The following is a 13,450-nucleotide window of genomic DNA, read 5'->3' as shown; positions in this document are numbered from 1 at the left end:
AAAAGCATCTGCATGAAAACAAGAGGAAGAGCTGAAAACAAGAAGAGCTGGAAGTGCTAATCAAGTGATAATGATTGTGAGGATGATTTCTGTGGACCTCAAGTGCTTGAGTGCTGTATTTCTGAAATACAGCAGAGTCCTCCTTGGCTCTGAAAATGTGTGTAGGCAGCTGTGAAGGCTTGTGCCAGAGCATCGCCCATGCATGGTACTTTGATGTGAACCGCCGTTATCATGATGGCTGTGTATCCTATTATTTCCGTCGCAGCAACAACAACAACAGCAGCAGCAGTCCATGTACCAACCGCAGCCCCAAGAGCCTCAGCTAGGTGTGATGAACCAGCTCAAGGAGCAGCTGGAGGAGAGGACACGCATCCTGCAGATGGACATCAAGACTCAGCAGCAGGAGCTGCATGACATCAAGGAGAAGCTTCAGCTAGCTAACCTCCAGGTAACCCTGCTTACCGCTAGTCAGACGCCCGGCCTAAAGCAGTCCCTTAACCTAAACCAGGGTTTTCCCAAACTCGGTCCTCTGTTTTGGTTATTGCCCTAACACTACACAGCTGATTCAAATAATAAATGAATCATCTAGCTTTGAATCAGCTGTGTAGTGCTAGGGCAAAAACCAAAACGTGCACCCCTTGGGGTTCCCGAGGACCGAGTTTGGGAAACGCTGACCTAAGCCGATTGTCATAGAGTGGATACAGTAGCTAAGCCCTCCTGTGTTTGTGTGTGTGTGTGTAGATGATGTTACAGCAACCCATCCACGGTGACTTTGGCCAGGTCCAACAGCAGCAGCCTCAGCAGCAGGGTCCAGGGAGGCCAGTCCAGCAGCATCAGCCCCAGTCTAGGGTAATCAGGCAGACCTCGGCCAACTCTAAACAGCCTCTTCATGGAGCCCACGACTCGTCCCCTCACTCTCTCCTCAGAGAGCACAGCACACCCTCCCCTCAGGTACCCCAGCTCTCCATCTGTACTCTTATCCCAATAGCTTTAGACTTTTACTTTCTATAGAGTTAGCAGGGAAATATTCACCATAGCCCCTGTGCCCAAGGAAGCAAAGGTAACCTGCCTAAATGATTACTGCCCCGTAGTACTCATGTCGGTAGCCATGAAGTGCTTTAAAAGACAGGTCATGGCTCACATCAACAGCATCCTCCTGGATACCCTAGACCCACTCCAATTTGCATACCGCCCCAACAGATCCACAGATGACGCAATCTCAATCGCACTCCACACTGCCCTTTCCCATCTGGATGAAAGGGACACCTATGTGAGAATGCTGTTCATTGACTACAGCTCTGCGTTCAACACCATAGTGCCCACGAAGCTCATCACTAAGCTAAGGACCCTGGGACTAAACACTTCCCTCTGCAACTAGATCCTGGACTTCCTGACGGGCCGCCCCCAGGTGGTAAGGGTAGGCAACAACACGTCTGCCACGCTGATCCTCAACACTGGGCCCCTCAGGGGTGTGTACTTAGTCCCCTCCTGTACTCCCTGTTCACCCACGACTGTGTGGCCAAACACGACTCCAACACCATCATTAAGTTTGCTGATGACACAACAGTGGTAGGCCTGATCACCGACAACGATGAGACCACCTATAGGGAGGAGGTCAGAGACCTGGCAGTGTGGTGCTAGGACAACAACCTCTCCCTCAATGTGAGCAAGACAAAGGAGCTGATCGTGGACTACAGGAAAAGGCGGGCCAAACAGGCCCCCATTAACATCGACGGGGCTGTAGTGGAGCGGATCGAGAGTTTCAAGTTCCTTGGTGTCCACATCACCAACAAACGATCATGGTCCAAACACACCAAGACAGTTGAAGAGGGCACGACAACACCTTTCCCCCCTCAGGAGACTGAAAAGATTTGGCATGGGTCCCCAGATCCTCAAAACGTTCTACAGCTGCACTATCGAGAGCATCCTGACCAGTTGCATCACCGCCTGGTATGGCAACTGCTCGGCATCTGACTGTAAGGCGCTACAGAGGGTAGTGCGTACTGCCCAGTACTTCGCTGGGGCCAAGCTTCCTGTCATCCAGGACTGACAGTTGAAGTTGGAAGTTTACATACACTTAGGTTGGAGTCATTAAAACTCGTTTTTCAACCACTCCACAAATTTCTTGTTAACAAACTATAGTTTTGGCAAGTCGGTTAGGACATCTACTTTGTGCATGACACAAGTAAGTTTTCCAACAATTGTTTACAGACAGATTATTTCACAAATAATTCACTGTATCACAATTTCAGTGGGTCAGAAGTTAACATACACTAAGTTGACTGTGCCTTTAAACAGCTTGGAAAATTCCAGAAAATTATGTCATGGCTTTAGAAACTTCTGATTGGAGCGGCAGGTAGCCTAGTGGTTAGAGCGTTGGACTAGTAACCGAACGGTTGCAAGATCGAATCCCCTAGCTGACAAAGTAAAAATCTGTTGTTCTGCCCCTGAACAAGGCAGTTAACCCATTGTTCCTAGGCCGTCATTGAAAATAAGAATTTGTTCTTATCTGACTTGCCTAGTTAAATAAAGGTAAAACAAATAGGCTAATTGACATCATTTGAGTCAATTGGTAGTGTACCTGTGGATGTATTTTAAGGCCTACCTTCAAACTCAGTGCCTCTTTGCTTGACATCATGGGAAAGTCAAAAGAAATCAAAAATTGTAGACTTCCACAAGTCTGGTTCATCCTTGGGAGCAATTTCCAAATGCCTGAAGTTACCACGTTCATCTGTACAAACAATAGTACGCAAGTATAAACACCATGGGACCACGCAGCTGTCATACCGCTCTGGAAGGAGATGCTTTCTGTCTCCAAGAGATGAACGTACTTTGGTGCGAAAAGTGCAAATCAATCCCAGAACAACAGCAAAGGACCTTGTGAAGATGCTGGAGGAAATGGGTACAAAAGTATCTATAGCCACAGTAAAACGAGTCCTATATCGACACAACCTGAAAGGCCGCTCAGCAAGGAAGAATCCACGGCTCTAAAACCGCCATAAAAAAGCCAGACCGTACTTTTTGGAGAAATGTCCTCTGGTCTGATGAAACAAATATAGAACTGTTTGGCCATAATGACCACCGTTATGTTTGGAGAAAAAAGGGGGAGGCTTGCAAGCCGAAGAACACCATCCCAACCTTGAAGCACGGGGGTGGCAGCATCATGTTGTGGGGGTGCTTTGCTGCCTTAGGGACTGGTGGACTTCACAAAATACATGGCATCATGAGGAAGTAAAATGATGTGGATATATTGAAGCAACATCTCAAGACATCAGTCAGGAAGTTAAAGCTAATGGGTCTTCCAAATGGACAATGACCCCAAGCATACTTCCAAATGTAGCGGGGTGCGTAATTGGCAGCAGAGAAGTCAGGTGCAGGAGAGCAGAACTGGGTAATAACCAGAGATTTATTAAGCAAAACCAACGGCATCCAGAACAACAAAATAAATGGGCACAACAATAACCCGTCGTGCGCTCACGGGGAACGTGCACAAGCACAACAATAAACAATCCCACACAAAGACATGGGGGGAACAGAGGGTTAAATACACAACAAGAAATTGAGGGAATTGAAACCAGGTGTGAGGAAAAACAAGACACAACACATGGAAAATGAAAAATGGATCGATGATGGCTAGAAGACCGGCGACGCTGAGCGCCGCCCGAACAAGGAGAGGACCCGACTTTGGCCGAAGTTGTGACACCAAAGTTGTGGCGAAATGGCTTAAGGACAACAAAGTCAAGGTATTGGAGTGGCCATCACAAAGCCCTGACCTCAAACCTATCGAAAATTTGTGGGCAGAACTCAAAAAGCGTGTGCGAGCAAGAAGGCCTACAAACCTGACTCGGTTACACCAGCTCTGTCAGGAAGAATGGGCCAAAATTCACCCAACTTATTGTGGGAAGCTTGTGGAAGGCTACCCGAAACATTTGACCCAAGTTAAACAATTTCAAGGCAATGCTACCAAATTCTAATTGAGTGTATGTAAACTTCTGACCCACTGGGAATTTAATAAAAGACATAAAAGCTGAAATAAATCATTCTCTCTACTATTATTCTGACATTTCACATTCTTAAAATAAAGTGGTGATCCTAACTGACCTAAGACAGGGACTTTTTACTAGGATTAAATGTCAGGAATTGTGAAAAACTGATTTTAAATGTATTTGACTAAGGTTTATGTAAACTTCCGACTTCAACTCTATATAATAGGCTGTGTCAGAGGAAAGCCCCAAAAATTGTCAGAGACTTCAGTCACCGAAGTGATAGACTGTTTTCTCTGCTACCGCATGGCAAGCGGTACCGGAGCGCCAAGTCTAGGACCAAAAGGCTCCTTAACAGCTTCAGCCCCCAAGCCATAAAACTGCTGAACAATTAATCAAATGGCCACCGGACTATTTACATTGACCCCCCCGAATTTGTTTTGTACACTGCTGCTAGTCTACTCATTGACTCGGCACCGGTACCCCCTGTATATAGCCTCGTTATTGTTATTTATTGTGTTACTTTTTATTATTTTTTACTTTCGTTTATTTGGTATATATATATTTTTTACTCTTCTTGAACTGCACTGTTGGTTAAGGGCTTGTTAGTAAGCATTTCATGGTAAGGTCTACACTGCTTGTATTTGGCGCATGTGACAAATAAAGTTTGATTTGATTTCAAATATACAAGGACGTGTTTTGTTCATGACTGTAGTCAACCTGGTGTTAATGTCACTGTTGTTGTTGTTTAGGTGCAGCAGAGATTGATAAGGAGTGCAGGTGGGCAGATGCAGGCAGTCAGTCTCCCGGTGCACACCCACACCAGCCTGACCATGCCCTTCTACAGCAACCCCATGATGTTCACTCAGCAGATGAACACACAGCCACTGCAGGACGCAAACCAAAGACACTCAGACACCGAGTTCAGTCAAGAGGGACAGTTACGGTGAGCCCTAACGACAGTAAAACACTGATTTCTTGTTGCAGAATTCCTTTCAAGAGCATGTTGTTGAGTCTGTTCTTAATGGTCAGTGTAACTCAGCTTTTAGTTTGGTCTGAATCGAAGCAACTTGTAACTGAATACATTTTGGGAAACATTGACATGGCAAGCTGTATATTATCAAAACAAAGCTTTATGATTTGAAGTTAATCATAGCTACATTGTATGAATTCTGAATGAAAGAGCACCTGCTTAACACCTGCTTACCTTGAAGTAAAAGTAACTTGATATGAAATTCTTGTCCTTCTGTTAACTTAATCAAAAATAAAAGTAGGTTTGAGTTCATCAGGTTGAAATCAAATGGTTAGAAGAAAAAGGTTAGGGTGACATTGGAGAGGGAATAGTCTCCTTGAGTCACAAAACTTTTTGTCCTGTCTATTGGACTCACACTGTATTTAGGAGATGGATAAGTATGTCAAGGGTGGAAAATACCAGCTTGTGCAATCTCAGCCCTCATGGCCCAGGAGTCATTTTTAGAAAGGTTGGAGTTCCAGATTTGACACTGACATAGACCGTTCTTCGTGGCAGCATGCTGCTCAACCAGCCAATGCAGACCCTCTTACCTGATAGCAGTGTGAGCTCCCAGGCTTCCCAGTGCAACACAGCCATCCAGCAAACCAAGTAAGTGTGTGTTTGAGTGTGTGTATAATCATTATGTTGACTTTCTTTACATGGTCTGTTATTTGACCCATATGTAGTACATGCAGTGAAATATGAGAACATTTATCCTTGATATGACCTGATTGTACTTAAAACACATGATATACACTTACAGTTGAAGTCGGAAGTTTACATACACCTTAGCCAAATACATTTACACTCAGATTTTCACAATTCCTGACATTCAATCCTAGTAAAAATTCCTTGTCTTATGTCAGTTAGGATCACCATTTTATTTTAAGAATGTGAAATGTCAGAATAATAGTAGAGAGAATGATTTATTTCAGCTTTTATTTCTTTCATCACATTCCCAGTGGGTCAGAAGTTAACATACACTCAATTAGTATTTGGATGCATTGCCTTTAAATTGTTTAATTTGGGTCAAACGTTTTGGGTAGCCTTCCACAAGCTTCCCACAATAAGTTGGGTGAATTTTGGCCCATTCCTCCTGACAGGGCTGGTGTAACTGAGTCAGGTTTGTAATCCTCCTTGTTCGCACATGCTTTTTGAGTTCTGCCCACAAACTTTCGATAGGATTGTGGTCAGGGCTTTGTGATGGCCACTCCAATACCTTGACTTTGTTGTCCTTAAGCCCTTTTGCCACAACTTTGGAAGTATGCTTGGGGTCATTGTCCATTTGGAAGACCCATTTGCGACCAAGCTTTAACTTCCAGACTGATGTCTTGAGATGTTGCTTCAATATATCCACATAATTTTACTTCCTCATGATGCCATCTATTTTGTGAAGTCCACCAGACCCTCCTGCAGCAAAGCACCCCCACAACATGATGCTGCCACCCCCGTGCTTCACGGTTGGGATGGTGTTCTTCGGCTTGCAAGCCTCCACCTTTTTCTTCCAAACATGATGATGATAATTATAGCCAAACAGTTCTATATTTGTTTCATCAGACCAGACGACATTTTTCCAAAAAGTACAATCTTTGTCCCCCATGTGCAGTTGCAAACCATAGTCTGGCTTTTTTATGGCGGTTTTGGAGCAGTGGCTTCTTCCTTGCTGAGCGGCCTTTCAGGTTATGTCAATATAGGACTCGTTTTACTGTGGATATAGATACTTTTGTACCTGTTTCCTCCAGCATCTTCACAAGATCTTTTGCTGTTGTTCTGGGATTAATTTGTACTTTTCGCACCAAAGTACGTTCATCTCTAGGAGACAGAACGCGTCTCCTTCCTGAGCGGTATGACGGTTGCGTGGTACCATTGTGTTTATACTTGCGTACTATTGTTTGTACAGATGAACGTGGTACCTTCAGGCGTTTGGAAATTGCTCCCAAGGATGAACCAGACTTGTGGAGGTCTACAATTTTTTTTCTGAAGTCTTGGCTGATTTCTTTTGATTTTCCCATGATGTCAAGCAAAGAGGCACTGAGTTTGAAGGTAGGCCTTGAAATACATCCACAGGTACACCTCCAATTGACTCAAATGATGTCAATTAGCTTATCAGAAGCTTCTAATGTCATGACATAATTTTCTGGAATTTTCCAAGCTGTTTAAAGGCACAGTTAACTTAGTGTATGTAAACTTCTGACCCACTGGAATTTTAATACAGTGAATTATAAGTGAAATAATCTGTCTGTAAAGAATTGTTGGAAAAATTACTTGTGTCATGCACGAAGTAGATGTCCTAACCGACTTGCCAAAACTATAGTTTGTTAACAAGAAATTTGTGGAGTGGTTGAAAAACCGAGTTTTAATGACTCCAACCTAAGTGTATGTAAATGTCTGACTTCAACTGTATTTGCAAAGAATCAGACCATACAGAAATCTGAGTGTTAAAGAAAAATAAACATATTCTGTTACTATGAACACAGTAAATGTAGTTGACCGGTTGATTGCGCTCATCCCTCCCCAGATACACCCTGGAGCAGCAGATGATGACCCCATCGTTCCCCATGCAGCAGGTGAACTGCAACGCTGTCCTGGTCCCCTCCCCTGTATTCACATCCCCCATCATGATCCCTCACAACAGCTTTATCACGCACCAGGCCCAGCCCACCTACCACCCTCAGCAGCAGGCCAACCATCACTCTCTACAGCTGCAGCAGCCCCAGCAGTTCTTTCAGGTACAGTAGTAGTCCTACTACTTGCAGTAGTGTGATAGCAGGCCTTGGGCTGGCGGGGGTTTGGCTCACTCTGTAGAATAACTAGTATCACCTCACTTACGCCCTGATCCCTTTCTGTTGATAGATGCAGCCCCAAGGACTCTTACACAGTGGACCCACTCAGGCGTTCTTCCACGCCACTAATGTCCCACAGCAAGGTACTGTGGGTTATATTCAACAACAACCACAGCAGCAGCAACCACAACAACAGCAGCAACAACACCACCATTCCCAAAACCAGACTGGCAACCTTTCAGACTTCCGAAATATGCTCACTCGGTAGCACCGAAGACTCAAACAGAGTTGTTAGATATCCCCTGAAATGTATTGTCACAGGTTCAGTGGCAGAATTATATGGGATGCATAGAAGAGACAGAGGCTATTTGGCGCCAGTGTTATTTGCTGTTTAAGAAGCCAAAGTGGCTTTGTTTCCACAGCAACAAAAAAAATGAAAATATGCCTGTGGTGACCTTACTTCTGATAAGGAGCCACCCTTTTCAGACAAAGCTGTTTTTGTACCCCATGCTGGGGTGAACCACAGTCAGAGGCTGCTTGGACCGGTGGCGGCCCCCAATGTGACAGTTCTCCCAGAAATGAAAAAGGAGTCAGTGTGCTGAAGGCCTGTGCTTCACTGCACCACCAGCATCTCTGTCCTACTCCACAAAGCTACGGGGACCATGCTTACACGTCATATTTCATCATGACACAGCTGGATGGAGAAAACTATGAAAGTAATCATCAGGAAAACAGTTCTGCTATGTGTTTTTATGCAGATATGTTTTCAACAAAAAAAATGGTTATTGTTAGGTGAGTCTAGTTGTGCACTGACTGCACTTGTTCATAGCATCTGTCCTGATGTTCAGAGAGTAAACACAAGCAGTGAATATTTACTTCTTCAAAGTTGCATCTTCATTTCACATGAAAAACATTTTGTGTCTGTGAGTTATGGTTTTGTTGTGCAGTTGTTGCATACTTTTTTGTTATGAAACAGCAGTTTTACAAACCTATAAAACAACAATATTTTCCCCAGAAGGAAATGTAAAGGAAGGGTTCATTTTGATGTTGGACATCAGTTGTTATTTCATTACACATTCAAATCAGTCATCCTGGATACAGTGCATTCGGAAAGCATTCAGACCCCTTCCACTTTTCCACATTTTGTTACGTTACAGCTTTATTCTAAAATGAATATAATCTATTTTTTTCCTCATCAATCTACACACAACACCCCATAATGACATAGCAAAAACTGGTTTTTAGACATTTTGCAAATTTATATAAAAAATAAAAGGAAATGTCACATTTACATAAGTATTCAGACCCTTTAATCAGTACTTTGTTGAAGCACCTTTGGCAGCGATTACAGCCTCGAGTCTTCTTGGGTATGATGCTACAAGCTTGGCACACCTGTATTTGAGGAGTTTCTCCCATTCTTCTCTGCAGATCCTCTTAAGCTCTGTCAGGTTGGATGAGGAGCGTCGCTGCACAGCTATTTTCAGGTCTCTCCAGAGATGTTCGATCGGGTTCAAGTCCGGGCTCTGGCTGGGCCACTCAAGGACATTCAGAGACTTGTCCCGAAGCCACTCCTGCGTTGTCTTGGCTGTGTGCTTAGGGTCGTTGTCCTGTTGGAAGGTGAATCCTTGGCCCCAATCTGAGGTCCTGAGCGCTCTGGAGCAGGTTTTCATCAAGGATCTCTCTGTACATTGCTCCGTTCAGATTTCCCTCGTTCTTGAATATTCTCCCAGTCCCTGCCTCTGAAAAACCTCCCCACAGCATGATGCTGCCACCACCATGCTTCACCGTAGGGATGGTGCCAGGCTTCCTCCAGACGTAATGCTTTGCTTTCAGGCCAAAGAGTTCAATCTTGGTTTCATCAGTCTAGAGAATCTTGTTTCTCATTGTCTGAGAGTCTTTAGGTGCCTTTTGGCAAACTCCAAGAGGGCTGTCATGTGCCTTTTACTGAGGAGTGGCTTCCGTCTGGCCACTCTACCATAAAGGCCTGATTGGTGGAGGGCTGCAGAGATGGTTGTCCTTCTGGAAGCTTCTCCCATCTAGACAGAGGAACTCTGGAGCTCTCTCAGAGTGACCATTGGGTTCTTGGTCACCTCCCTGACCAAGGCCCTTCTACCCCGATGTCTCAGTTTGGCCGGGCGGCCAGCACTAGGAAGAGTCTTGGTGGTTCCAAACTTCTTCTATTTAAGAATGATGGAGGCCACTGTGTTCTTGGGGACCTTCAATGCTGCAGACATTTTTTGGTACCCTTCCCCAGATCTGTGTCTCGACACAATCCTGTCTCGGAGCTCTACGGACAACTCCTTCGACCTCATGGCTTTGTTTTTGCTCTGACATGCACTGTCAACTGTGGGACCTTATATAGACAGGTGTGTGCCTTTTCTAAATCATGTCCAATCAATTGAATTTACCACAGGTGGACTCCAATCTAGGTTGTAGAAACAGCTCAAGGATGATCAATGGAAACAGGATGCACCTCAGCTCAATTTTTGAGTCTCATAGCAAAGGGTCTGAATACTTATGTAAATAAGGTATTTCCGTTTTTTTATATAAATTTGCAAACATTTCTAAAAACCTGTTTTCGCTATGTTATTATGGGGTATTGTGTGTAGATTGAGGAGGAATTATTTTTTATTTAATGCACTTTAGAATAAGGCTGTAACGTAATAAATGTGGAAAAGGTCAAGGGGTCTGAATACTTTCCGAATGCACTGTATACTGTAGTTGATATCATTATTAAACACTATAGTATGTTCACCACCCAACACTATTAGTCCATGTTTGAAAAAAAATATTTTTTAATGACTGACAAAGCAACTGGAAACCTATCCTCATACAAGTATAACCCTATTTATGTTCACTAGAGAATCAAATATTTTGACATTTGATTTTCTAAAACTAAAGAAAAGTACCAATTACTAATGCCAACATTTTCATTAAATAATCAATAAAAATCAGGCTTCATATTTTTTTATTCACACTTTAATGGACGGCGCAAACCTTATTAGTAGACTACCATAGCATGTTTGTTAATTGACCATATATTTCAAAACAAGTGTAAGCAGGCAGCCATTATTGCTATGTCTTGCTGTTCTACTGTGTGCATTTTTATTCTGGCATTTAAATATAAAACAATACCTACTGGGCACACCACGTCATTTTAATGTGGAAATGTGGGTCATATTTGGTTGAGACATTGATCAATGAGATTTCAACATTTATTCACCCACTCAAAAAGACAACCAGAAGTTTGTTGAATTCCCAATGTGTAATCACTATGCTTTCAACCATCTAAAAGCACAACCAAATTCCAATGGAAAAACAATGTCTGATTTTTGGTTCAGTTGTCATCTAAATCTGTTATCACTGCGATTTCAACCATTTAAAAGCACATCAAAGTTCAAATGGGAATAGAATGTCAGATATTTTGTATTTATACAACAACTTAATGTGTTATCACTGTGCTTCATCTCATAGCACAACCCAATGAGATGGATTGCAGTTGAGGTTACATTTAAAAGTACATAGTGAAAGTGATCAATTCTGTTCAAGATTCTGCACAGATTATTATAGCAAGTATTATAGCAATCTCTACAGACCTGCGACCTTCGCATGCTATTTTGAACATGCACGCTTTCTATGATTACATAAAACATTTAGAGTTACAGTAGGCTAATCTGAAAATGTGGCCATGGATGCATTAGTCATTTAGGTTGAATAAATACTGTTACATTAGTTTGTAAAATAGCCTTAACTTTAGGCTATTTACTGTATTACAAAAGTAATATTGAATTGTGTTTGGTGGACTACAACCAAATATCAACATTTAAAGGATATCTAACATTTGGATGGTTTCATCTGAGCCACTGGCTTAATCCTATTCTTTAACTTTTATTTTTGGTTGAGTTGGAGACATCAATCCAACATATCATTTGTTAAGTTGTCGACAAGTTAATAGGCTATTTACTCTATTGCAAAAGTGGTGCCACTGACATAGTCTGGCTTCAAATTCAGTATGTCTACAAATGAATAATGAATATGTTGGATTCACATCTCCATCTCAACCAAGAGGCAATGTTAAAGAATATACTAAATCAAATCAAACTGTATTTTAGGTGCATTTAAAGTTTTTGATTTGATTTAGTCCCATTCTTTAACTTACATTTTTGGTTGAGATGGAGAGGGTGGTGAATCCAACATATTAATGATAAACATGAAGATTACATTTTAAATCAAATCAAATCAAATTTATTTATATAGCCCTTCGTACATCAGCTGATATCTCAAAGTGCTGTACAGAAACCCAGCCTAAAACCCCAAACAGCAAGCAAAGCATGTGAAAGAAGCACGGTGGCTAGGAAAAACTCCCTAGGAAAAACTCCCTAGAAAGGCCAAAAACCTAGGAAGAAACCTAGAGAGGAACCAGGCTATGAGGGGTGGCCAGTCCTCTTCTGGCTGTGCAGGGTGGATAATATAACAGAACATGGTCAAGATGTTAAAATGTTCATAAATGACCAGCATGGTCAAATAATAATAATCATAGTAGTTGTCGAGGGTGCAACAAGCACGTCCGGTGAACAGGTCAGGGTTCCATAGCCGCAGGCAGAACAGTTGAAACTGGAGCAGCAGCACGGCCAGGTGGACAAGGGACAGCAAGGAGTCATCATACCAGGTAGTCCTGAGGCATGGTCCTAGGGCTCAGGTCCTCCGAGAGAAAGACAGAAAGAGAGAATTAGAGAGAGCATATTTAAATTCACACAGGACACCGGATAAGACAAGAGAAATACTCCAGATGTAACAGACTGACCCTAGCCCCCCGACACATAAACTACTGCAGCATAAATACTGGAGGCTGAGACAGGAGGGATCAGAAGACACTGTGGCCCCATCCGATGATACCCCCGGACAGGGCCAAACAGGCAGGATATAACCCCACCCACTTTGCCAAAGCACAGCCCCCACACCACTAGAGGGATGTCTCCAACCACCAACTTACCGTCCTAAGACAAGGCCGAGTATAGCCCACAACGATCTCCGCCATGGCACAACCCAAGGGGGGGCGCCAACCCAGACAGGAAGACCACGTCAGTGACTCAACCCACTCAAGTGACGCACCCCTCCCATGGACGGCATGGAAGAACACCAGTAAGCCAGTGACTCAGCCCCTGTAAAAGGGTTAGAGGCAGAGAATCCCAGTGGAAAGAGGGGAACCGGCAAGGCAGAGACAGCAAGGGCGGTTCGTTGCTCCAGCCTTTCCGTTCACCTTCACACTCCTGGGCCAGACTATACTTAATCATAGGACCTACTGAAGAGATAAGTCTTCAGTAAAGACTTAAAGGTTGAGACTGAGTCTGCGTCTCTCACATTGGTAGGCAGACCATTCCATAAAAATGGAGCTCTATAGGAGAAAGCCCTACCTCCAGCCGTTTGCTTAGAAATTCTAGGGACAATTAGGAGGCCTGCGTCTTGTGACCGTAGCGTACGTGTAGGTATGTACGGCAGGACCAAATCGGAAAGATAGGTAGGAGCAAGCCCATGTAATGCTTTGTAGGTTAGCAGTAAAACCTTGAAATCAGCCCTTGCCTTAACAGGAAGCCAGTGTAGGGAGGCTAGCACTGGAGTAATATGATCAAATTTTTTGGTTCTAGTCAGGATTCTAGCAGCCGTATTTAGCA

At 43.4% G+C, this 13,450-nt stretch overlaps 1 protein-coding gene across 3 annotated transcripts in view; it reads left to right on the top strand.

The window, feature by feature from the left end:
• Positions 1–10,772, top strand: part of npas2 (neuronal PAS domain protein 2) — a 71,459-nt gene extending 60,687 nt beyond the window's left edge. For all 3 annotated transcript variants that reach the window (XM_082960423.1, XM_014137490.3, XM_014137489.3), the window contains 6 exons: positions 266–448; positions 742–951; positions 4,736–4,929; positions 5,512–5,604; positions 7,514–7,724; positions 7,849–10,772. In XM_082960423.1, coding sequence (XP_082816549.1) covers positions 266–448; positions 742–951; positions 4,736–4,929; positions 5,512–5,604; positions 7,514–7,724; positions 7,849–8,046 — 1,089 coding nt within the window. In that variant the 3' untranslated portion in view covers positions 8,047–10,772. The remainder of the gene's footprint in view (positions 1–265; positions 449–741; positions 952–4,735; positions 4,930–5,511; positions 5,605–7,513; positions 7,725–7,848) is intronic.
• The last annotated feature ends 2,678 nt before the right edge of the window (positions 10,773–13,450 follow it).

This window comes from Salmo salar, chromosome 13, assembly GCF_965601325.2.
Source record: "Salmo salar chromosome 13, fSalSal1, whole genome shotgun sequence".
NCBI lineage: Eukaryota > Metazoa > Chordata > Actinopteri > Salmoniformes > Salmonidae > Salmo > Salmo salar.
This window is presented reverse-complemented; position numbering and strand designations above follow the sequence as displayed.